Source organism: Cygnus olor, chromosome 6 (genome assembly GCF_009769625.2).
Source record: "Cygnus olor isolate bCygOlo1 chromosome 6, bCygOlo1.pri.v2, whole genome shotgun sequence".
Taxonomy (NCBI): Eukaryota; Metazoa; Chordata; class Aves; order Anseriformes; family Anatidae; genus Cygnus; species Cygnus olor.
Window position 1 is genome coordinate 8,238,937 of NC_049174.1, and position 26,060 is coordinate 8,264,996.

General features: G+C 35.7%; 1 protein-coding gene across 4 annotated transcripts in view; it reads left to right on the top strand.

Annotated features, from left to right (window-relative positions):
• SPAG16 (sperm associated antigen 16) overlaps positions 1-26,060 on the top strand; it is a 403,853-nt gene that overhangs the window by 25,074 nt on the left and 352,719 nt on the right. For all 4 annotated transcript variants that reach the window (XM_040561425.1, XM_040561424.1, XM_040561423.1 and 1 more), the window contains exons 5-9: positions 5,297-5,434; positions 10,393-10,500; positions 11,105-11,222; positions 12,585-12,654; positions 17,378-17,526. In XM_040561425.1, the coding sequence (XP_040417359.1) occupies positions 5,297-5,434; positions 10,393-10,500; positions 11,105-11,222; positions 12,585-12,654; positions 17,378-17,526 (583 nt within the window). The remainder of the gene's footprint in view (positions 1-5,296; positions 5,435-10,392; positions 10,501-11,104; positions 11,223-12,584; positions 12,655-17,377; positions 17,527-26,060) is intronic.

Below are 26,060 nucleotides of genomic sequence, written 5' to 3' on the forward strand. Positions count from 1 at the left end.
GAGGACAGCTGAATTATTTTGTGGTAAAGATGACACTTGTTGTGAAGTTGTCTTGAAATATTTTCGGTTACAAGCTTGGTTTTAATCTGCAAGTTACATTGGAAAGATTCTGAGAAGTGAAAACATCTTTCAGTTGGAGTTATCTTGTGGTCAGTCTTGAAACAAGAGGCATTCAGAGGTTTGTTAACAAGGTGCTTCGAAGTTGTGCAGAGTGAAAATTAGTGAATCTGAAAAGTTAGAACCATCACTTTTCCTAAAAGAAGTGGTGATGCTCATAGGCTATTAAATTTTGTTAGAAACAGTCTCTAGTGGGGAGTAACTGCTGTTGTTGATGAGACTCTAGTTGTCTCAGTGTAGAAATCGCCAATCAGGCACTGCCTCTAGAATTAATAATCTGCTTTTTGATAGCGTAACAATGTGACTTAAATGATTCCTTAGAGAAGGAGCACTGCAGTTCTGTGTTTTTTCAACAAAAGGACTATAGGAATAGCATTAAGTTTCAAGAAGTTCAGTGTTTTTTTTTTGGGGGGGGGGGGGAGATAATTAATACTAGATGGATATAAATACTGGCCTTTTAATGAAATTTCAGCTTTCTTTGAAGTACTTGCTGTTTGAATTTATATCAATGGCAAAACTCAAATTGCTTTTTAATAGAGCAAGAGCAGGTTTTAGCAGGCTCTATCTTGTAAATCCTTAGCTGTACATATATATATTTTTCCTTTATAAGTAGTATTTTTTTAGATTTCAGTAACATTACCAAAAAGCTCAGCGTGTCAGGATCTAATCTTACTGTATTGAGACTGTCTGCATTTAAGCCTTATTTCAAAATGTTTCATGTTGGTTTGAGATAGATAATTTGCAATATTAATGAAAGTGAGAGCAGATTAGTGTACTCAGGTTCCTCATTATGTATTGGGACGACTCTCTCGCTCTCATGCTGTGGTGATCAAGTACTAATGGAATTTAAAATGAGAAATTAATTAACGTAGAGAAAATTTATCAAAAGGGCTGCTTTGAAATAATTGTCTGTCTAAGATCTAAAGGTCAGTTAAATTGGAGCAAATTGTCTGTTTATTTCAGAGTTTGAGAAAACATTGTTATTCTGTCCAGCTGTATAAAATGTCATGGTTATGTTGTATTTTAAGCCAAACCCATTTTTCTTTGGAATGAATAATTTTGTAACAATTCTGGTGATATTTTCACATATGTAGTTTTTTTGCACATTTTTCCTTCCAGTTATACTTGAAGGAATTTAAAATCAGACTTAAATTATTTTTAGAATATCTAATTTACCATGAAATTTTCTGTTCCTTTGGTATACAAGACTTTACAGTGCTTTTGTTGCTTATGAAAGATACTGGATAGACAGGTCTGGAGTGTGAAGTGCAAGGGCTGATCAACTGTAAATTGATGTATCCGACAGTCTGTACCTCTTAATCCCAGAGAGCTCACTGCTGCTGGCAGCATCTTGCCAGGCTGATGAGCAGATGAATCATTTGCTCTTCACACATGCACATGGAGCTCTCGCTCTGTGTAGTTAGTAAACTCATTGGGCTGGTAATCTCCAAGTGGTCCTAGAGACCTGGCAATGTTTCAGCTTGTAAGGAAAATGAAACCTGCAGGCTAATTACAGAAACATGATTTGAAAATTCTTTTCTTTTTAATATGGTTAAAATTATGAATAAACTTACAGGACTGTGCAAGGTAACAAATTCTCTGGTTGTTCTGTATGCCGTGCAAAGATTGTTTGGATCATGCATAATAGAGCGTATGCAGTGAAGCTGTTGTGTTTTCTGAGTATAAAGGTAGATTTATTTAAAAAAAAAAAACATATATCCTTTTTGCAGAATGAGGACAGTGGATGTAGGTTGTGATCCTCCATGTCACAGCTGCCTGAAGGCAGTGGAAACAGTCTACTTATTTCAGGCAGACCTCAGTTTCCTCTGCTCTGGGTGCTCTTTGGCCTGGAAATCATGAAGTCACAGTAATGCGTGGTATGCTGTGAGTTCCTAAATCCTGAGAGCAACGAGGCTTGTTAGTTCTAGGGCAGGATCACACTAATAGATGGGGGTTTGGGACTAAAAGATGGAGGTTTTGGATTAGAACTAGCTCAGGACACCAGTGAAGTAGCCTCAAGTTCACTTGCAGAAAGCCAGGCGAACATATGTACTTGTTCTTGATGCTGGGAGCTGGCTATATATATAGACAAATAAGAATAAAAATCAGGTGTACCTAGTTTTTTCTTTCTTGAGATGATTCAATAGAATTGGTTCTTGTTCTCAGCTTGTGCTTATTATGATTGAAACACGTCTGTCTATGAATGTTGGCATGGATTTACGGAGCGCTTGCAGCTGCAACAAATGAATGCATAATGCATATTTCAGATCAGGAGCAAACAAACTTTCCTAATATTGTGCGTATGCCCTAGTTATATATTCTAGTTATCTGTTCGTTTAACTTCTCACTTCATCACGGAAGCATATATTTATATTTATTTAATGGGAAGTATGTAAGGATGCCACAGGAGACTGAAATTTGGATCCTTTTTGTCTTAATCTAGTTCTGCACAAGTCACTTGCCTATGGAGCAAGCATAACATGGTAATATACAGTTTCTACTTACATGCCAAAATAATAGATGGGAGGAACACACTGGGGCATAAAGGGTCCTTTATTGTCTGCACTCATTTTTTTTCTTAGTCTTCTGTTCAAACTGTCTAAAAGGTTATCAGTTAGAATTATAATTTTCAGCAAGAAGTTCATGTAAGAGCTAAAACTTGAAATTGTAGTCTGTGAATGCATCTCCAGGTGATTTGTCCCTTGGTAAAGGATTATCCTGACCTACGTGTCAGTTTAATTGCAGGGCCTCTGCAACTTGATTCCTTTAGAACTCCTAGAAACTTTAATTCAATGTAAAGCATATAGTAATAATGTATTATTGTAAGTCAGCGTGCTGGGCTTTGATCATAAAATCATAGATGGCCATCTGTTCCTGAAGCTTCCAAATTCTTGGTTAACTTTAAATGGTAGTTCAAGAATTATAACTCGCTTATTCTGAAATCTTAGAATAATGTCCCCTTGTGCATGGAACTAACTAATTTCATTTTGCATCGCAGTTCCCTTCTTTAATGGAAAGCAGTGAGAACAATAGCTATGTGGCAGTCAGTGAGGTATGCAGGAGCTCCAGGAGTTTTACAGGACTAGTTTGGTGAAATGAGATCTCACAACGCAATCTTGTGTAGCTTTCGGTTCCTCTTCTACATGCACAAAAGCCTTCATTTTTAGTAGCATTCTTAGACAAGAGTGAGTTTATTGATATTAATTGTCTTTCATTAAAATTGTCTTTCAGAGTTTCTAGCTCTGCTGGAGACTAATTTCATCAGTTATCCATGTCTGATGTGTCTTCATGCAGAAAGCTAATGGCTTTCATGGTTTGCACTTAGGGCATTCAGGGGAGAAAATTTCCTGGCAAATAAAGAAGTTCATAGATTTGTGATCGCTTGCAATGAGAAGTGCCCTTATCTTCAATATTTTTGATGGGAATTGTATCTGCACATCAGTCAATATTTTTGGAAAATGACTAAGCTTCTTTCTTGGCATTAAAAGTCTGTTGCTACTACAAGTTGCTGAAGAAAACTAAGTGATGATGGAATGAATTTTGCTTTGGACACATTCAGTTTAATCTTTCAAAATCCTATAATCTTTTGGTGACAAATGTAAATGATAGCTTGATTTATAGGGATGAGCGTTCTAAGACTACCCATAGAAATCAGGAAAGCAGCTGACCATAGCAGTTCATCTAGGTATAGGAGTTTGTAACGTTCCTCTTAATTTTTAGAAGGTACTATGTAAGAGTCACTTGTGAGATAAGAATCCCTTATTCTACAAAACTTCTTGTTTCCACAGCATGTTTTAGTGATCTAGGAATGCTGCTTACCATGCTCAGATTTCAAGCCTGCTATTTGTATCCATGTGCAGGATACAGTGTTCAGGATATTTTTATCACTAATTACTGTTGTTGTTTTCCTACTTCCTAACTGAAAAAATACGCGCAGATTCAATCTGCTTTTCCTCTGAAAAGGTAAATAATATTCATATTATTCCTTCTAGTGAGTTCCTACTTAAAACATCTTCCAGCTGCAGTCAAGATCAGCAGGGGAGAAAACTGGGGGCCTAGTAGATGTCTGATGTAAGCTATTTATAGCTCTGCTGAACCTATGCTGAAGTGATAGAGCTACATAGTGCACGACTTTATCTTCAATGGATCTATAAAAGCTTCTAGTAGCTGAAGGTCCTGCCCTTCCTTCTTTCAGGATGAAAGCAAACAGATGCATATTTTGTACTGGATTCTGGAATCACCTCTGCAGTGTGAGCACAAGTATCTTATCATATATGTAGGCTTGAATCTTGATGTGTTTTGAAATACTCTGACAAATCCTGATAGCTTATAATCATTCCTTGAACAAGTGTAGTTCTGCAGAATCATTTACTTTGTGTAGAGACAGTCATGTTTTTCTGAATCTTTTCTAGTAATGCTATTCTTTTTTTTTTTTTTTTGATAGAGGATACTTAAATACTTTCAGTTGCTCCTGGCTTCTACACAGAATTACATGCTGCCTCAGATTCACTTCTGCTGCTCAAAATGCAAGTTAGTCTGTACACTTACTTAACAAAAGCAGCCTTCAGGCTTCTACATCACAGACTATTGTTTCCTCAGGGGCTGGTAAAATAGATAAATATAAGGAGAAGGCAACATAAGCACACAGGAAGCTATGAAGAACAGGAATGAAGAAATTTTCTTATGTGAGCTCAGAGTTCCATGTTGATGATAGCCTTTAGAATCATTCATCCTGGTTTATCACAACTTTGTCATCTTATTTGAGTCTTCAGAAAAGAAAATGTCTTGCGTGTATTTGAGCATATGAGAGAAAAAGCATTGTGTGTATATATACAAAAGCTTAAAATGTTAAATCAGTATTTAAACAAAAATTTTTTGGTCTTAAATTATTTGGAAGAAAGGAAGGAATGGAACTATTGTATAGTTGAAGTAGTGTTATAGAGGGCATGCATTACAATTACAAACAGTAAGAATACATTTTTACAATGAAAGTGGAAAAATAGAACACAGGAGTAGTAATATTGCTAACTGTTAACGATTATAAAAGAGGTAAATGCCTTCAGTTGGTAAATATCTGATTCTATTTTATATAAATGCTAGCATAAGAGAAGAAACATCAGTGAACTGAGAAATAGGAAAAATGGAATAAAATCCAAAATCCCTTTCCCTTTTCTACTAGGTATGAGCTGATAGAGAGAGGTGCCTTCACAGCCAAAGATGTCGGACTGGTGCCAACTGTGTATACCCAGAACCAGCAACTTCAGGCTGAGAACATGTGTTTGAGGAAAGATCTGGACAACTATAAACTTGCTGCTAAGTATGTTACTTGTTTTTAATGAAACTTTGCTATACAGTAGTAAAAGGCCAGATAAAATAAATCTTAAAAAATAAATTTCTGTTCATTATGCTGGCTGCACATATTTTTGCTTCTAGGTGACATTTATAATTAGTTTAATTTTTTTTCTGAGCTCTGTTAGAAACCTAAATCTTAATTTCAATTATTTGCCTTTACTGGGCTATAGAACATAATTTTCAAGATCCAGTAATCACAACAAATTACTACAAAGAATTATGACAGTATAATATGTAGAAGTACAAAATAAATGATTATATGCATTTTGTATTAATATATGCACTTTGTATTAAAATACAGTACTGTAAGTTATAGCTGCCATGAAATATCAGCATAGGGAAAAAAACTATAAATTTTTATTTAAAAATGCAAAAATCTGTCACTTCGGTCTGAGAGTTAAATGGTATGTCAGTGTAAATGACCATCATTGATTATATCTGTGTACATTGCAGTACCTGATTTTACAAATACAGTCATCAGAGAGTTAAAATATTTACCCTATGTAATGGAGATGTAGTAATTAACTACGTATACTGAAGAATTGGTAGATCTATACATGATGATTGAATTAACCCTGAGAGCTAATAATGCACTTACTTTGATTTTTGCAAGTGCATAATTTTAAAATATGGGGCTGTAAAAATAAGTTAACTCCATCTCTGATTTTCGTCAAGATTGCTCAAGCTACTCATTTTCATTTAGATTGTTCCTCTACATGAAAAATAGCTACTCAGATTTTAAATAATCATTACTGATGGTAATAACTATCATCAAATGATTTTCCAATGATAATCACTTATAACATTTCAAATAAATAAACTAATTGGCCATAGTCTATAAGCTATGTAAACAGCTTTAATAATCATAAAGTCAAATATTGCAGTCATTTAGACCCTTGCACTGGTGCATCGGCCACGTAAAATGCCTTAATTTTCATCTCCAGTTTCTTTGGACATTGGATTTGTGTGTTGAATGTCTCCTGTTAGAATGGGAGAGCAAGAAGTTGTAATGTGCTATAAAAGAAGGCTAGACAAAATCTGGCCCATATGAAACTTACTATTTTCAGTAGTAATTTTAACAGACTTTCCTTCCTTTTCTCACCTTTTTTCTTTTTTTTCCTCCTGTATGAAGCAGAGTGATAGATATCCCACGCAAGATAGTGGGAGCTGATAGTGACTTGATATGAGTTGACATGGGCTTGTGTTATTTCTTCATGATTGTTTAAGAACATAAAGCTCAAAATCTTTTCACCATGGTCTTGAGTTGTTTTCTTTCCCCATTAGGATTTCTAAACGCCCATTGTACAGGGCACCATAAAACTTTTTGTAGCAGATGCCTAGTTCAGACTAAAAGACAGAATGATAATGTGCAATGGGAAGAGGGCAGGAGAGAGAAAAGACATAGCCTGTAGGAACCGAGCATATTGGCAATCTGTTAAATAAAATTCCCAACAGCCACTGAAGTGAACTGTGCTTAAAAAAAATAACTAAAAAATCCATGAACTGAAACTCAGCTCTGCTTCTTCATGTTGTAGTGTTTCATGAAACACAAAACAACAGAGGTCTGGTCATGTTGCCTTTTTGACATTCGAGAGATCACAGTGACATATAGAGGAGTTTGATAGGTCACAAATCAGAGGTGGACAAATTATTTATATTGGCATTTATTGTTAAATACTGCACTTACTCTGCGTGTACCATATTAAAACGCAAACTAAACTACAGGTACTCCTCCTTTCTGTGATGGTAGTGAGAACTTTATTTTCATAGTCTTTCTGCTGCCATCATGAGTGAACATATGTAGTTGTGAAACAGTCTGTGATAATGGTCGCTACATTATTTTTCAACCTCTTATTTCAAATAAATTTCAAATAATTTTCCAAGCTTTAAATGTTGTTAATGTTATTAAGTTGTGCGCCTTGTGACATTCATTTCAGTTACTTGTTTTGAGTATTTTATGAATGAAAACAGTGCTATTTATGGAATGAAGAGTGAAATAGAGCAATTCTGCTGTACATACCACGTCCTTTGTCCTTTAGATAAAACCTGATTGTAAAAAAAAACGATTGTAACAACCTATGCTAAATCCTTTCATTGATGCAGCTGTTAATTTTTTTTCTTGTTTATCCATTCAGTAACTGAAGTCAGTACCCTTCCTATAATAAAGCAAATATTCCAGCAGGAGCCAAAATTACCTGGAGGACAGCTTGGGTTTTCAAGTTCGTGAGAGAGAACTCACCAATTTACACTCAAACCAGAATGCCTAAGAGCACTGAAGAAATGCTGATTTGACTGGTTAGAAAATAATGATTCATGATCAAAGACAGACCTAGATTTTGCTATGTGGATCAGTCAGAAAGCTTTCATGGTGCGAATGCAGTGCTGTGAAGAGTATTTGAAGATAGCTTTTACTTACATTTGGTATTTTTGAGCTTGCTACTCTTGACAACCTTCAGCTGAAAGAGGTGTTGTTTGCGGCTTAAGTGGTAAGGGGGCCCAGGCTAAATGACTGTAAACAAAGTACCTTCTGCTTTAATGTAGTTTAACAATTGGTGGAAGAGTTAGTGTCTAGAAGGGGTATGTAATTGTATTTTGGGTATTTTAATGTAGCATTTACATGATTGCCTGGCAAGCAGGTGAGCAAATAGACTAAATTTCAGCCTGTTGGTTACATTTCACTGTGGCTTTTAATTGTTTAAAGAGAAAATCAGCAGCCTCAGTTCCTGTGTACAATGAATACGTATTTTTAATAGGTTGTCCAAGATCCAGAGCTGTCTTGATATATAACAAAATCACTGGAATGCATACGTTAAAAGAAATAAATCAGCATAATTCTTCTATTCCAAAGCTAGTGATAGTTACTGGCTTATATACACTTTAGGTACACTGCTAATTTTTATTTAAACTTTAAAAACAGATATTATATTCTGATAGAAATTGGTTTGTTGTGTGACAGTAGATAAAATATACCTTTAGTGTATTCCATTTCGTGTTATTTTATCTTGAAGGCTACAGTTGAGCTCTGATTCTTTGATAAGGGGGGTTATCTGTTGTGGTATTTCTCTGGTAGTAGAGATAATTTCCCAATATACAAGAAAAATTTGAAAACATTATCTCTGAAAATTGTTGACTCTTATCTCTTATAGTAGACTAGTTGAGTTTAATTCATATTAAATATTATTCATGTACGTTTTCTGAAATTGTCTTTATATTCATTAAAATGTTGAAGGCTACAACTTGCAGCATCCTGAGGAATTGAATCCAACTTGAGTTCATTCAGATCAGGGCATAAAACATGCTTGGTTTTATCAAGCCCTGCCCTCTTCTGCTGTTGTTGTCAAACTAATTGCTTGAGAAAAGTTCAAATGGAGAGACTTTGACTAAAGTCTGACAGATATTTTAACCAAAATAATGGGATATTAACTTTGCTGTGGCTGTAGCAACGTTTAAGAACAACCATCTGCTTAGCTTGAAAGGGTTGGGTTTTGTATTCAAGGTCTTACGGCAAGTCAGATTTTATGTGAGTGGTGTTACGATGGAGGCGTTTCACAGAACTATTCTGAAATCATTGATTCATTTACCTCTCGATTTGTTTGCTGTTCGCATGAGCTTGAGCAGAATCATTAATCTGTACATTGTATCTCAATGCCAATATCCCAAGTTATTCTGTTTCACAACTTCTGATATTACTGCGCACACATACACAAAGCTATGTACATGTCTATGGCTCCTTGGAGTCTTTTCCCAGTGGTTCCTGCAGGGGCAGCCCTGTCTTTTTTCATTTCACTGACAGATTTGTCTCAGCTTTGACTGCTGCACAGTGTCATTAGATTCTGTGCTTTACAGCTCTAACCGCCCCTGCTATGAGCAGCAATTCACATGTAAATGTGCACATATTCATATGATAGTTCATATAGGTAGTAAATAAAGCAAATGTGTGCATATATAGTAAATATGTATTATGTGTACTATTAAATATAATGCAAGTTATATGTAATAGTTACAGGTCGTCTTCCTGGACCTGTAATTTTGGCATATTACACTGTCATAATGGCTTTTCTAACTATTCAACTCCTGTTGAAGAGGAAGAGAGCTTTATTTTTGCAAAGAACAAATATCTAATTACTGTGCAAGGTAATTTCAGTTTTCCTTTGTGATTAAACAATGCATCTACTAATCTTCCCTGCCAAACCCACCTCAGTAAAGGCAAGAATCTGTATATACTAAATATATTTAGGCTATTTTCTGTTATGTTTATGGAGTAGCAAAGCTGGATGTCATGTGGCTGTATGTAGAATGTGCTTAGGGAAAAACAGGTGATGAGTAAGTTTGCAGTTAGTTTTGGATTTGATCTTTTCCTTTCTGCTCTCATGTGTGGAAGATAACACCTGGGGACAGGCTGCATGCTATTGAACAGAGCCTAGAACTTTTTAGTGCATTTTTTTTTTCCAGAAGCTCTCTAAAAACACGAATTTGCAAGGCAATGGTATAGTTAACCCTCTGCATGTGTCCTTCTAACGTGCTGTTATGATGGGATCCAGATCTGATGTAAATACTAGAAAGTCTAGTATCTCCAAAGTCTAGTAACTCCAAAGAAGAGTATTGTTTTCTAATTACCTGCACCTTGAATACGTGCCTCCACAAGACCCCTTGTGCCTAAAGTAAGGTTGACTTCAACTCTGGGATGTATAATGCCAGAATCCCTATGGATTTTGTATAAAGTAACAGAAGAAAGGTAACAGTGAAAGTCTCCACTGTTTTGTACATCACTGAGCAGCAAAAAGACCTCAAAAGCATGTTCTTCACCACAGGGTGTAGTAGCAGAAGTAGTCATGTGTATATCTGAAAATGTATTCTGTGTGTATTCAACATGCAACAGAAGGAGGCTAATACCTTTCTCATGCATTTTCTGTTTACGTGTAGCAAAGCAAAAGAGACTTTCTTAAAAATGCAGAAAGAACGTGACTTCCATCGAATGCATCATAAGCGAGTGGTCCAGGAGAAAAACAGGCTTATCTGTGACATTAAAAGGTAAAAAACAAAACAAAAAGCCAAGTTGTTGTCTGGAAATAAGATAATATGGTGGAATTTGAAGTGTTATAGTAAAGCTAGATGCGTTTACTTAGTGTCTTGGTAAACTAATTCCATCAGACTATTCTTCTATGTACTGTATGCTTCCATGCTTATTAATCTGTAATGAACTTCTGTATATTTTCCATGGTGTGATGTGGTATTAATAACTATACAGTATTTCTAATAGTTAAAAATATCAATGACATATTCTCTCACCCGGATCTTTTGCTGTGAATATGTAATGATTTTGGGTCCTTTGTCGCTTATAAAGGTAACTGGTATCCCACTGAGTTCAGAACCTTTGCAATTGTGATTCCTGTAGCTGGTATCTTCTCTTTTTTTACACCTTGAACTTGCTATGTGGAATTTACTATAATGCTTTGGTTGCAAATAAGCTCAAGCTAGGCCATTGGTACAGAGGTATAATAATTAATTTTTTAACATTTAATTCCATAATTCTGTCCTTCCGAAATTCTGTTATATTCTGTTAACTGTGTAAGATTAGGATATTAGTAGTTTTGTGAAGTTGTTGAGGAACTATTTGTAATCTTCTTGCTCACAGGCTGAAGGCACATTATGCATCCTATGAACCAGTGCTGAAGCAGCTGACTGAAAAATACCAGACTACACTGAGACAGAAAATGTTAACTAGTTTGGAGAGAGACAGAGCAGTTGGACAGGTAAAATTATGGTGGACACCTCTTGCAAAGCTGCATGGAATGCTTCTGGTATATAATTTGATAAATAAACAGGATATTTCTGGTAAATCAACTCACTTATCTGATAGCTTGAAGCAGAATAGTGAGTTTTGTGTTATTTGGTGAAATATTAATAATGAAAATATGTGAGTCTTAGTGCTGTAAGGTAGTAGTTCTCGGTCATTGCTGACTCTTGAAGGGCAGCACTGAGCAAATAATGTGCATACCCTGGGTTGCTTTGCCTCAACATCTTGAGGAAAGGTGTGTTATCCCCACAGATTCATATGGTTCCATCTATGCCTTTAGAAATGTCTAAGTTTATTACTATTTCTTTTTTTTCCTGGTTATAACCAGGTGTTTAGTTACCTTAATGTAATTTACCTCAAATAGTAGGTACCAGACGCAGTTTTTCTGACTTGTGAGAGGAATAATGGAGTAATATTTTGCTCCTGTAATCCTACGTGATGTATAGGTTGATATACATGACATTCCACTCTTTTAGCAGAAGGTACTATAAGCAGAGATAGGATGGATGAAGAACAGAGATTACCTTTCCTGTGTTTAGCCAATAGGTTGTTTACTTAAAATGAAACTCTGAAAATGCATTGCTTTTCAGCAGTAGCATTACCTGCATGTGGGTGACATGAAAGGAATTCAGCATGCTCATGTTCTTTTCTAATAGTTATCATCTCTCATTTCCTCCTTTCCTTTGCCTCCAGTTTTGCTCAGGTCGCCTGAGGGTTTACTTTAAAATGACGGAGGATTACATATTTGAAATTGCATTAAATAAAAGAAAGATGTCCTAAAAAGAAAGGTTACTGTCTATATACAATTACGCTGAATAAGGAGTACAAAACATAAAACAGTTCCAAAGCTATGAAATCTCAGGAACCTATCCACTAAGTCTCGAGTAAGACCTATCCAGTGATGAATTGGATGAAGAATTCTAGACTGATGGCTTTTCTGTAACTTAACAAGTTTTGTCATTTTTCTTTATGATAAAGCTGCATGTCATATTGTGCCATTAAGTTAAAGATCAGTGATAGCAGTAAAAGCTGATGTTGCTGTGTGATCTCAAGTACTTTGTTTGTCTGTATTGTTTTAATGGAGTTATAAAAAGTATTTGAGGAAATTCTGTGTTGCCTGTATTTTATCATGTTGTTTCACTAGACATTTCCAAAATCTAGAATTAGGATTAATGTTTATAACTTGAAGATAATCAGAAAAGGAAAAAAAAATACATATAATTTATTTAAATATGAAGATATAAATGCTGTGTGTTGTGAACAGACAGTTCAAAAGCAAAATTTTGATATCACCTTTTTCTCTTTTTTTTTACATTAGGTTACAGGTTTACAAGCTACATTACATAACTTAGAGTCTGGATATGCAGTTCAGAGTCCTGTGACAAAAGGTAAAATATTTTTATCAACAAACTCAGACTGGTTATGGGTTTTGTGTTGTAATACATTTTTTTTAAAAAAAGGCGTATCACTAAATCAAAAATGCTTGCACTATAAATGTTTTATCAGCTGTCGTGGTGACAGTGGCAATTGTGTCTTTTGAATATTTATTCTAAAGTGTATCCATTGAGGACAGTGAAACTGCTCATGACAATATGAATGAGCAACTGTGGAAGGACTTTGTCCTAGAAATCTATTTTGTCAGATTTTTGTTATTTTTTCCACTAACTCTTTTTTCATGAGTGGGTTTTTTCAGCTGACTGTGAGAAGGTATACATGGCAGTCTGGGAACAATTTGAAAATACTAGCATTATGAAATCCAGCATCTTAATTTAGCATGTCTCACTTTTACAGAAGGTTAATAGTAATGCAAGCTGATATAATACCTGCTGGGATAATATCTTTGTCTGTATGGTATGGTACTACTTACCTGACGTTTTGAATAAATGCATAACTATTACATTTTCCTAACTCCATCAAAAAAACCCACAAAAACTAGCACTTAGTTGTCCTCTTGTTTCCAAGTTAAGTGAAATCTATGCTATCCCATTCTTTGTCAGCATCTCTTCCAACTAATAATTTTGAAACTTCCAGTTTCAATTACATTTGACAGAGGGAGGTAAGTCTTAAAGTAGGTTTCAAAAAGATTAGTGAAAATAGATGAGATCATAAAAAAAAAAGGGGTGGGGAAACAGCGAGCTCTACTCTCTGACAACAAAATGTTCACAGGGGAAGGGGGATTGAACCTACCTTCGTTGTGAGCAGAACTTCAGATTTGATATTAGAGAACCCCAGATTTTTCAGCCACATCAGTGACCACGTGATGCACCATGCCCAGCAAAACATGTCTTGCAACTAGGATTTCCAGGAGTCCCTTGAAACACACCCAACTACAGTTCTCTTGTGTTCAGTTCAAGAACTTACCAGATTTCCTTTCTATAAGGACCTGAAAGGGTTCTGAAGTCCTACCTGGTATACACTAAGCTACAATTTTTATTTTGTATGGAAGCAAATAGCTACTAAAATAAAAAGTTCTTTAAATATAGAGTTCAGATGCATTAAAACAGTGGTCTCTTCAGTGTTCACACTATCTTTCTGTTTTGGATTCTGATTCTGTTTTTGTATGAATTAATACCATATTCCTCAGCAAAGCACAATTCAGGCCCCAAGTATCTTTCTGTGGCTATTATGTATTGGATGTGCTCTGCCTTAGTCTTTACATTTTGTTACAGCTGAGGGTATAAACCTCTGCCCTGCTGAAGAGCACTGAACTCATCTTCATCCCACTTCAGACAGTGAGGAAGAGAATGGGCTTTTTATTTTCTTACTTAGGAGATGGGCATATAGCATTCAACTTTCCATTATACTCTGGATTGAGGATAGATAGTGGGGTTCTTCCCTCATGCCAGTGCTTTATATTGTAGATGCCCCATCTGTATTTTTCAAGCTACACATACTTTGATTAGTTATTTGAGTGATTCTAAAAACCGCTCTCCGGCTGTTCACAGTACTTGTTTATTCTCCAAAACTCTTGAGAGCACTTTATAGTACCAAAAAGTGACAAGCAGGGGAGCACTTTATAAATTAAAAAAAAAAAAAAAAGTTGTCTCCAGCACAAATTATTAAGCTCATCAGCCACCCATGTGCTTGTACAAGCCTTAGTTTGCTTAATACGCTGCATATCACAAATTAACTGATATTTCAGTTCATTTCTTTGTCTGCTAATACTACATAATTCTTATTGCACTCTGTTGGTCATCTATGCGTGTCTCAGTGGGTAATAGTTTTATTCAGATACTTTTTATTGCCTCTTGAATTCTTACTCATAAGAAGGTATAATTGAGACCTTGAGAAGCAAGCAGTGCATAGATGGAGAAATGTTTGCTGCATTTTTCTCTAAATTTAAGTTTTAGTTTGGAAGGAACAAGTACTGTTGGACTCACAAGTCTCTGCTGTAAGGAGACCTACAGCTGTATTTTTTCAGTTGCCATCTCTTCAGGACTGACTTCTGTGCGTTCCTACGTCTTGGTTAGAAGACAACATTCAGATTGGCAAGTTGTCATTTGCCAAGGTGAGATGCCTTTTCTGGCCAGCTGCTTGCTTTTGTTGCAGAGCAGGGAGGTATGAGGATGGCTGTTTGCCTCGCCACAGGAGATTCTGTCACTTCTCCTGGTGCTGCTTCTCTCCCACACCCGGACTTGACCAGATGACACATGGAACGATGGCTTTGGCTGGAGGGCATCGAGAGTAGATTATAACTGGTTTCAGGATTGCTCAAGAGTTAGACGTTTTGAACAGTAGCAATGTGGTCCAGCACATCCAATCCATTGTGGGTTTTCTTGTTTTCAGGGTGAGCCATATAGAGAACGTAATTAAGAACCAAGGGAAGTTTCATAGCATTCACAAAGTTTTCATTATAACTTTGTATCTGGCAGCTAGGTAGGAAAAAAAAGTGAAACTATTTAAGACCACTGTTCTGGATTTACTAAGGCATTTGATGTAGCAGCCATCAGTGTGATGCTTTTCAAATAATTGAATAGGATAGCATCCACAATAGAGCATGTAATTTAAAGTTATTTATTTGATAGGGTGTGGGCTTTTTTTTGCTGTACCACTGCCAGTCAGACTGTCATTTAGCTTTTTGCAAAGAGTGCTCATACCCAAATCCTTCAAGAGGAAGTTTTCTTCAGGTGTTCTTAAAATAATTGCAGGTATAAGTTTTTGTTTCCTATTCACTTGCCATATTTAGAGTTGATAGGAAGGACACTTAACAATAGGAGAGGAACTAGTTCACAGTTAGGATTAGGACTTGGCCATTTGATAGAATCTTCCTCTCTCTGCTATGCTTACTCAGAAGTCAGTTCTGAAGGATAAATTGGTATAACTTGATCTTACATTTTCAGCACTTGCACCCTTACTTAGGGATCAAGACCTAATTTTAAGTGGTGATATGAAAAAAGATCACTTTTGCCTAAAGGAATTAAGCAGTCTAGATTGTTGCTTACTTATAAACCAAACTGAATGCTAGTATAACAAGTGGTTTTAAAAATGTGTTATAAAACTGTTACTTGCTCAGTACATTTATTGTATTTTCTGAAAACAACAGCTGCTAATTTATTACCCAATTATACTCAAAAGTTGCACTCAATGAGTTTCGTTACTCATGGTTGAATTAACTCATTCCTAGGGCTGTTTATTGTGCTTTTTCTTTCCTTTATCTGGTGTGCTCTTAGAAGGTCATGTAAGAAGTAATTTAAAAGGCACCAGTTAAGTACTTAAACCTGGTTGTCCCATTTCTAGCTACAGTGCAATCAGAATAGAAAAATCTGTAAACACAAGCTGTTGCCATCTTAGTGCAAGCCCAGTTCAACAGTTCTTTGGTATTTTGCCATTTTTCAGTGGTTATTGACTTTTTAAGCTCTTCAACTATCATAACTGTGCTGGTTTATGTGTATTTCAAAGGCACCAGCAAACCAAGTACCCTGTGAATAACATGCTAATTAGTGGGTAGCAGTTACTGAGTGAGGAGAAAGTGTTTGCATGTGAAACGATTTTGCAGTATACAGCTCCTCAGAAAAAGTTACTTAGGGTATCTGTAGCTTTCACTTTGAAAGCAGTGAGAATATGGATATTTAGTTGGAGCAGACACAGCTCTTTTTATCAGTTAGTGTTTCACAGTTTGGGTATACAGGAAGGTTTTGTGCTTGTTTGATCCATGATTTTTGCCTCAGGAGCAGAGAGGGATTTTTCTTTTTTTTCCCCCTATAGTAAGTCAAAGTTTGAATTTTGTGGTCAAGGTTGAAAAAAAGGTTAGTAAAACTTTGTTACAACAGCAAACATTTAGGAATGTGTAGTGTTAATTTTATTTGTTTCAGTCTGGATTTTAGCTCTAATTTTTTTTCAATGTGAGTTTTTTTTTGCAAAGAACTGGAGGGGTGGTAAGTGCCCAAATCCTGTTGGAATTAGTATTCCTTTCTTTTCCCTCTTGATGTGCACACATATTGCAGAGCATTTTAACAAGATACAGGGATTGCAAGGGACTGTGTTCGAATATATGGAAGTTGCCAATACTGAGTGTTGGAGAATAGTATACTTTTTGCCAGATCCTGGGAGATCCAGATGCACTGTGCAATAGTCTGTATGGGCTATACCTTTCCTTGTATTCTGTTAAGCCTATTCTGACAATCTACAGCTATGATAATAGCTGAGGATTTTTGTGCTGTTCCCTATTGGTAAGTAATTCCTTGTCCAAAAGGTGCACTGGGAGAAAGGACAAGGAAACAAAAGGAAACTCAGGCTGTAAATTAGAGAAGTGCATTGGTGGAAATATTAGGATGCAGCAAGATGATCAGTTGCATCCATTTTACTGTGATTCTTCTGTACAGCAAGATCCAAAAGATCCAAAGCCTCCGTGGCATTCTGTGGGCAAAATCTAGGGTATCATTAGTTGTGCTGAAACAGGTCACAAAGCAATCAGTGGAATAGAGTTATATGCAGTCTTGGAATACTTGACATGCATGGCACAGTAACCTGGATATCTTTATTTAAAGTGGAATTTCTGATAGAATTTCACATGTCTAGATAATATCAAGTAAAGAAACATTTTCCAGAAGATTAAGTTAAAAAAAAAAAAAAAAGTATCCTGATTACATTAATGATGGTTTTATTTTGTAGCAGGCCATGAATGTGAAAGGAAAAAAGGTTTAGAGGGTCCCACCCAGAAAGCTCTTCAGGAAGCCAGGCAGCAAAAAATGCTTGATGCTGAAAGGTCTTCATATGGTCCAGTTAAAGATTCTGCGAAGATAGGCAAGAGATATCCAAAGGTATGCAACATTCTTTTCAGTTACATTTTAGTAAGCTGCGGTGAAGGGTGGTTGTCCAACATGACTGAGAGCAGTCTGTCCTGTAGTGACATGTTTCATACCTGTAAATAGTACAGGTAAGTATCAGTTTTTTAATGTGATTGCCTGAAAAAATTACTCTCAATAGAAACTAATAGGAACTCTGATTAGCTGAAACTAGCAAACTACTTCTCAAGAGCCTGATATAATCACCTTAGAGAAAGAGCACTGACTATACATGTTCATTGTTCTGTTTCTTTTGTAACTTTGGAGAAATCCTGGCCTATTCCATAGCACTTGTAATCTTTTCAGGCATTTCAGCCTGTTTTACCAGGGTTTAAAAGATACAACATCTGAGAGACTAAAGGCAAAAAATTGGTCATTTACTAACAGTTGATGAAAATTTCTCAACTCGAATGGAGCAAGATGTATTGTTTTAGTTTGCAGGTTGTGCAAAATCAAAAATGATTTTCTGACAGTTTTTTTGGTTGAAATAATTTTGTTTACTTTTTTCTGTATTTTTCAAAGTTGCTTTTTAGGACTAAATTGTAGTTTTTACTTTTCCAGATTGAGGTAAACATTCTAAAATATAGGTGGCTTTTTAGGTTCTTAAAACTGTTACATGGGCTTATTTTTCTTGTTTGGGAACTACTGTTAGAGTTAAAAATGTTTCTGAAGAAGAAAAACACAACAATATTTTTGTTTACTTTGTTGTAGTCAGAATCAACTTCTGTCTTTTCCTCTCTCCGTAATGATATGTATGCGGTGATTTTTTTGTATATTTGTATCCGTTTTATTTTTCAAGGGGAGTTTTTCTGTTTGATACTGGTATGCAAGTTGTTTCCGACAAAAATAACCATTTATTTCAGTTTTCATCTTTTCTTTGTCCTTAACCTGTAAGTTTTATATATTTTTATAATGTATAATGGTGTGTATATCTATGTTCCATTGCTCTTTAAAGCACTTATCAATGTTTATTGGAAATAATTGTCTGCACAGCCTGCCTACCTATTAGTACCTGAGTCTTCCTGAGGCACCTGCCAGTCAGTCCATTTCCACTTCCCCTGTTCATCATTCAGTGGTTAGAAATTTCCATCTTAGACTCTCATAGATATCTTTTCCTTTTGTTTTGACTTGTAAATGGATAAATATTTCTTGTTTTATGAAGTTCTGCTTTTATTTCTATTTCTACTGAAGTCATCAGGTTTTTTATAGCAAATTTCTATGGAGTTATGTTTCACCCCACAATACATAAGCACTGCACAGGTAGTGTGCCTGTCTGGCTTCTCTTGTTCTTTGAAATTCACGAGTATTGTTAGTTGGCAGGTTCTGGCAAGTCTCTGTGCTTCTGCAGATACTATGCTCCCAAATGAGTCCTACCAGAGGCCTTGATGTCTTTATTTAATCAATGGATTAGAAAACTGGAGGGGGTCCAGAAATAAGACATCAGAAAATATGGACGTGTGTGAATGTACTAGATTTTGACTTGGCTAAGCGATAATCTAGAATCTTAGGTATGAGGTTAACAGATCTTTTCCAACAATAGAACCATGCTCTTTTTTTTCCCATTTCACATTTCCTGGGTGTATTATTTCTACTTCCTTTCCTCCTAACAAAAGGTACTACTTTAGACTACTTCATCTGAATTATAGTATTTTACTGTATTATTTTTATTATTTTATTTAGAAATAAATGGCAGAGTCTGTAGAGTGCAAAAGGGTGAGTTAAAATTGTGTTTAAAACAAGGACACTTTGAGAACTCCGTCCTGTAGTGCGCATTTATTGAACTACAGTTTTAATCTAAATTATTAATAGTGCACTTTCACTCAACAGTTGAGCTCTGAGCACTTGTTCCAGTGGAAAGCATTAGGTATAGAAGTGTCTTGCCTTCGTCAGATCATTTTATATGACGTTTGGAATCAAATTCCTGTGTTCCACCTCATCTTCTTTGACTATATCAAAAGATTATGTCACTTCTCCCATCTCTGATGTGACTTACATTCTTTCATACAATAATTCATTTCAATGTGGCGATGTATTTATTAAAGAGTGTGCTGTAAATTGTTCTTATTTACAATAATGAAAATAATTCTTTGTGGTATAAAGGGAACTTGAAGTGTAGCCTTAATTTAAATATGTAAGTCAACTTTACTTCCCCAATAAAATGTTAGTTAGTTAAAGTTAACAAAAATTCACAGAGTGAACTTATCCAGGAGTTTATCCGATTTTGAAATGTAGGTATTTGGATTGTATCATATTCAGTAAAAAGCAAATATATTGTCATGAAATTGTATCCTTGAGACAAAATTGTAAACGTTTGTATTGACTGTGCCATTAATGATACAGCTATGGTGATGAAAATAATTTAAGGTCTCTTCTGTGTCTTGTACCTAAATAATGATCTAACAAATGCCTGTGCTTACTTTTAAGTAAATGCAAATATGACTGAGCTAGTGCACTCACTCCAAGGACAGACAATGTATTGTGTTATTGTAATATCCTGTAATAGCTGATATGTAATTTAAAACCCAAAGTCTATTTGAGATGAAATGTATCCCTGAAACAGTGGAAAAAATATCTGGAAATTTTTTTAATGTTTTACGTTTGATTTTGAAATCCTTATTGCAAGGCTCAAATCATATAGTAACAGGCCATTAGGCTAAATTGTTTATATATCTAGCCCTTGATAAGTCAGAATCAATAGCATAAATATTATTATATTAAGAATTTGCGTAGAGTACTGCTTTAAACATTTAAATTAAAATGCACTCACAGGTCATTAAAATTGTAGAGAACCTTTGATAATGTGGTTTTCATTATGCTGTTGAAATGTACTTTTACTATTTTTATATCATTAATTTCTCTCAGGTTCCCCACACAGTAAATTCTGTTTAATTTCTGTTATTAACAGGACAATTGCAGCTTCTCTGTCAGGTATATTAAATTTCCACGTATAATATATTACAACACCATTTAATTTTCTGAAATTTTATTTGGTGTAAAACTTCATTAAAAGGTGCATTGGACATTTCTGATGACTGTGGAACAGATTTTGAAATTATGGGAAATGGCATATTAAAGAATTACAGAAGTAAAATCCAATAATCGTCCATTAGTAATAGCTTTTGTGGCTAATAAGACTATGGGTCCAAATACATGTATGAAACCCAAGTTTCCTCTCAGTTCGATGGAAGAAAGTACACAAAATACATATCTACTGTTTCTGTGCTGTCAAACAGAAGAGAAGCTAAAAGCTAAATGATTACTTGTTTGGATTATTGAGCTTAAGTATAAATTATATTAATATTAATGGCATAATTGGGACAGAGTTGGAAAGATGTGGTTCTAAAATAATCCGGAAGGGTCATAAATGAAATAAGCAATCGTTCTGGGTTTGACATTCATTAGAGAGAAGAAAACTGACAGATAATACAGGTATACTTATTTCTGTAGTCCTTCACTGGTATTGTAAAACTCCAGTAAGATATCTAAGAAAATTAATACCAGATACAGGGGTAAAAGATCTTAGTCTGGTGTAGGGAAAATAAAATGTCTATTTCAGATGAGAGGAAAAAATAAAAGCTAAGAAATGAAACACTAGTCATTATAGCTTAAATTGTCAAAGAATTTGGGAATGAATAAGTGAAAATGTAGTGAATAATTTTGTGAATGTTTGGATGAAACTAGGAAAAGATTTAGCAGTGAAAATGTATTTGCAAGGAAGAGATGTAGCAATTGAGTTTAAATTGCATCCGTAACAGGATAAGAGGTCTCATGGATAGAGGAGAAGCAGTAAATATTGTTAATTTATAGTTTATTGTTAATAGGTAAGAGCCTTTATGTTTTTAATAAAGCTTTGGATACTGTTTCTTAGCTTTTGAAATCTGGCCTGATGGAAACTTTCCTAAATGAGCAGAAAACAGATTGGAAAAATACAGATATATTGAATAGGCTTCTGCAAGAATGTTTTCATTAATGACCTAGAAAATGGAACAGGAAAAATACTAAATTTGTGGACTTCTTTATTTTATTTGGGTTTGAAGGAGGTGGAACAGTAACGATAGCTGAGGACAGGAGTACAATTCAAAACTTGACCTATTGGAGAATTGATCTAAAGAAATAACATGGAATGCAAAAAAAGGTAGGAAACTCTACCTTTACAAAAAAGATCAGCTGTACAAACATGGAACAAGAAGATAAAGGGTCAATTAAACAGCATTCCTTTATAATAGGTTATAGGGTTTGTTTTGTAAAACAAGGTTGCATAAGTCAATGACATGATATTGCAAAATAGCTGGAAGCCATACTGCCATGCAAGCCAAGGATGTTGTAGGGGGGATGTGGAATAACCCTCCTGCTCTGTTCAGCTGGCATGTAGCTTTGACTGCAGCATCATGTTCAGTTTGAGCCAGCTCTTCAGGAGAGAAGCGGAGCATCTACAGTAGAGCAACATGAATGACTAGAAGTCTGTGCAATAAAGTTGTCAAAGAAAAGGTGAAAGTGCATAGCTAACAAAAAAGAAAACTAAGGGGAGACAGGATATATCTTCAAAAACTAAAATTTCTGCAAAAAAAGGGAAGCAACCTGTTACAACAAGAAGTAATAAAGTAGAAATCCAATAAGAAAGGTTGAGACTACATATTAAAATGTATAAAAGTAAATCTGCAGCAGCACTGGAATAGATTGCCTAGGGAGGTTGTCACTGGAATAGGATAGAGAACTTTTTTGGAGGAGTTACGTATGTGTAGTGACCCTTTGGGAAAGGGGATGCATGGACTCATCAGCAGAGGATCTGTTTAGGTGCCGTCAGTAGGTTTCCCAGAAAACTGTGCTTACGGGGGAAAAAGATTCTGCCTTACTGTGGTGGTTTCACCCAGCTGGACAGCTAAACTCCACCATGACCACACACGCACTCCTCCTCCTCAAGGGAATAGGGGGAGAAAATATGATGGGAAAGGGCTCAAGGGTTGAAGGTAGGACAGGAATATTGCTCACCAATTACCATAATGGGCGAAACAGCCTCAGTGTAGGGAGATTAATGTAATGTGCTGCTTGGACTGTGCGTGGAAGACACCCTGTGGTCCCCTGGCTACAAGAACCTTGCCACATAAACCCAAAACACTTGCCCAGAAAGAGCAACTTTTAATGTTGTATAAAAGAACAGCAATATCAAACTAAGTTTCTACAGTTTCTATTAGATTCAGTGGCAGAGAAAAAGGGGAAATATTCAAATTAGTGCCTGCAGATGGGAAAGTAGTCAGATGATCTGCCAGCCTGCGGATGTGTACTTATGAACTGATGAGCGTGACTAGCTCTAGGACAGCCTGAGCAGCTTCTTGTTGAGGGGCACCATCAGCAGATACACAGTGGGGGCTGGCACTACTGTGGTGTGAGTGGGTATTAAACAGCAAAGAGCAGTCATCTTTAGGGTATGATGCCTCTCTGCTTATGGAATTACTGTTCTGTGACCCAGATGTTAAGAATACGATCCATTTAATGTAAGCTAAAAAGGTTCTTTAGTTGATTTTGATGGAATCTAATTTAAAAGAATTAGATCTCTTGCTAGGTAATAGCTTTTTAAAGCTCCTACTATAAACTTGAAAATGCTTTAAAAAAAACACACTTCATTTTAGGTGAAATATATGCTTTTGTTTTAATTTGTATGTTAGGCCATGCAATAGATGATATGTTGCTGGCTTTAGTTTTAGGCTTTGCCTAAATGTGTCTTTAAATGTCACACCTACATGGAGAAAACTAAAAAAAGAAAAAAGCTCAGAATGTTATCTACAAATAAAGATGGATCTAAAATACAAGTCTAAAAGAAAAATGTGTAAAAGACAACATAGATATAATTTTCCATACATCATTGCAGCTTTGTTAAATCAAGATACCCAAAGCCATGCATTTATAGAAATAATTACATTTGATACTTTAAACCATTGGCCCTTGATAAAATTATCTTGCAGAGCGTCCAAGGGGATTCTTTTTGCTAAAAAACGTTGCTTGTTTTGAGTCATTACATGCTGCTAAGTAATGAAATAACAGGCCCCTGAGACTGAAAATGCATAGAGAAGAGTTTTGGAAAGTAAGATGTATTTGATCTAATTGTAGATACGCTTTACGTAGTCATATATTTCTGTAGCTGAGTAGAAATACTGTGACAGATTTTAGAATAATAGCCCACCTTCTGTGAGACTGTGAATCTCTTCCTTGCTATAACAGCAAAAAGTGCTGACAATAAAGCTGCTAATTTTTTTATATGCAGATGTTTCAATTTCCTGGAAAAGGGACCTATTGAAATTGCCTTGAATTTAAAAAACAAAACCGCATACACACAAAAAGAAAAACACACACACAAAAAAGGCCTGTCAGATTTGTTGAGAGATTGAAAAATTAGTTAAATGTAACCAAGAATAGCTGTTGCTATCTTCCTCGGGACAGCCCTGTCAAAGCAGGAGGACTGGGAATTGTTGTGCATAGGTTTCCTCGTGCCACAGGAGTTCCTGCAGTGCACTGTCTCATTTTGTGCTCTTCCAGTGGCTTTGACTCTGCACGATTTCAGAGAGGACTTGACAAGAGAACAAGGGCCCCATACAAAGTGTGCAGCTGGTGACAGAGCTTCACTTGTACAACTGTCAGTAACATCAGCGTGGTTAGGCCTGTGAGACCGTAATTGAGTAATTTCATTAACTGTGGAATAATGCTTTGTTTTCCTTTTATTTAAAGCATCAAGACTTTGAAAATTCAGCAATTGTTTGGGAATTTTAGAGGGGATGAGGAGGAGATGGGTTCAGGTGTGCTTATTCCTTCATGAAGACGTTCACTGTGCTTGCAGCATGCTTTCTGAAACATGCTCAGGTGAAATCCCACCAAAGCAGCTTATGCCAGTACAACTTTCCTTTGTAACTGGGCGGTTGTAATGCTTTTTTAAAGGTGTAGCATTTCTAAGGTGTCTGCTCTTTAAAGGAAAGAGAAATTACTAAGTATTATTAGAATGGCCTCTGCAACACTTTTGGCAGTTCAGCCTCTGGGTGCCTGGGTTAGGATGCAATTGCTATGAAGCTCATTACACTTGAAAAATACAGATCGTTTTTAAAAAGTGATTTTTTCCCTGTGTGAGGGAGAAAAAATGAATTCCACAGAAGTCTATTTCCAATTATAATTCTTCTCTTATTCAAGTTCTATTTTACTGTAAAAATTATACAACACAAGAGGTGGGAAGAGCTATGTAATAACTTTGGCAACCTTATATACATAGTTATAGTTTCTAATACAACAAAGCAGTGATCTGTTTTGTTATTTTTAGGTATTGGTAAAATTCATGTAATATGTTAATTACAATTAATTGGAATTGATATAAACTTGGAAGTCAAAATGTTCAGAATGGTGAATGTAGGGGAATAATCAGTGCTATTTTTAAAGAAATGTTCTTCCAGAAGAACCATTAGCAATGTAAAAGTCAGTGGTTAACTTACACTGGTGTTCCAGGGATATGGTTAAAAGGAAGGAGCAGTATGAAGGAAGAAGCTACTGCACGATATACTTAGGAAAAAAAAAGAAGCAAACTTAATGGTGATTGAATGAGGCCAAAGTTAACAATACTAATTGTTTTCCATTTTTCCATTTTAATATAGTTCAGTGTAAATTATTCATCCATAAATCTGGAGGCCTTTCAAATTACAGAAATGTGATTGAAATATGAAATAAGAACTCAGACCTCTAAAATCTGGAAGGAAGGGCTCAGGTGCTCACTAACTGTGGTATTTATTTTTTAAATTAACTATTCTATGCTAAGTTATGGATTTTGGTGTTTCAGTCTTTTTCCAATATTTAAACAAAGTCTTTGCATGTGTAAGCATCACTGAGGCAAATGAAATTCAGCATTAGTGTTTAGTTTTCATGGTAACGAATCTTTCTACCGTGCCGTAAGTACTCCAGCAGGAACATGTGCTGCTCATCATGTGCAGGGCTGTTTGTCTTGTATATTCAAACAATGCTTGACTTCTGGGAGTAGAAAATAGTCTTAATTGTTTTTGTTTGAATACTGTGGATATGAAAAGAAATAAGGCTGTATGCCAAACAGCTTATGAATTAATAATCAGACACTTTCCCAGAAAATTTCATTATATTTATTTGAGTGTCACATTATTGTGAAGATGATATTAGTGTGTCACAGGACTTCGCATAATTGGATTTTCAGTTCAAATTTAGGCCTGGCAGGGTTGGTCAGGACTAAAGCAAGTTGTTGTGTAATCAAGGGTTTGCTGATCTTATCTTTTCCTGTACCTGCAGTAACCATATACAGGTCTCTGTCAGCAGGGAGGCTGAGGTCTGATGGAGTGCTGAGAATTTATGGTCTCCTCAGGCTTCGGGAGGAACATAACTGGGATGGGGAAGTTCTTGTTGGCCTTTCTGTGTTTGAGAAAGGTCCTCTCAGGCTGCTGCCTTCCACCCCATTCGTACTTTCTTTGTCCTTAATACTAGCCCGTGCTCTAGATGGCTGAACAAGTGTCAGA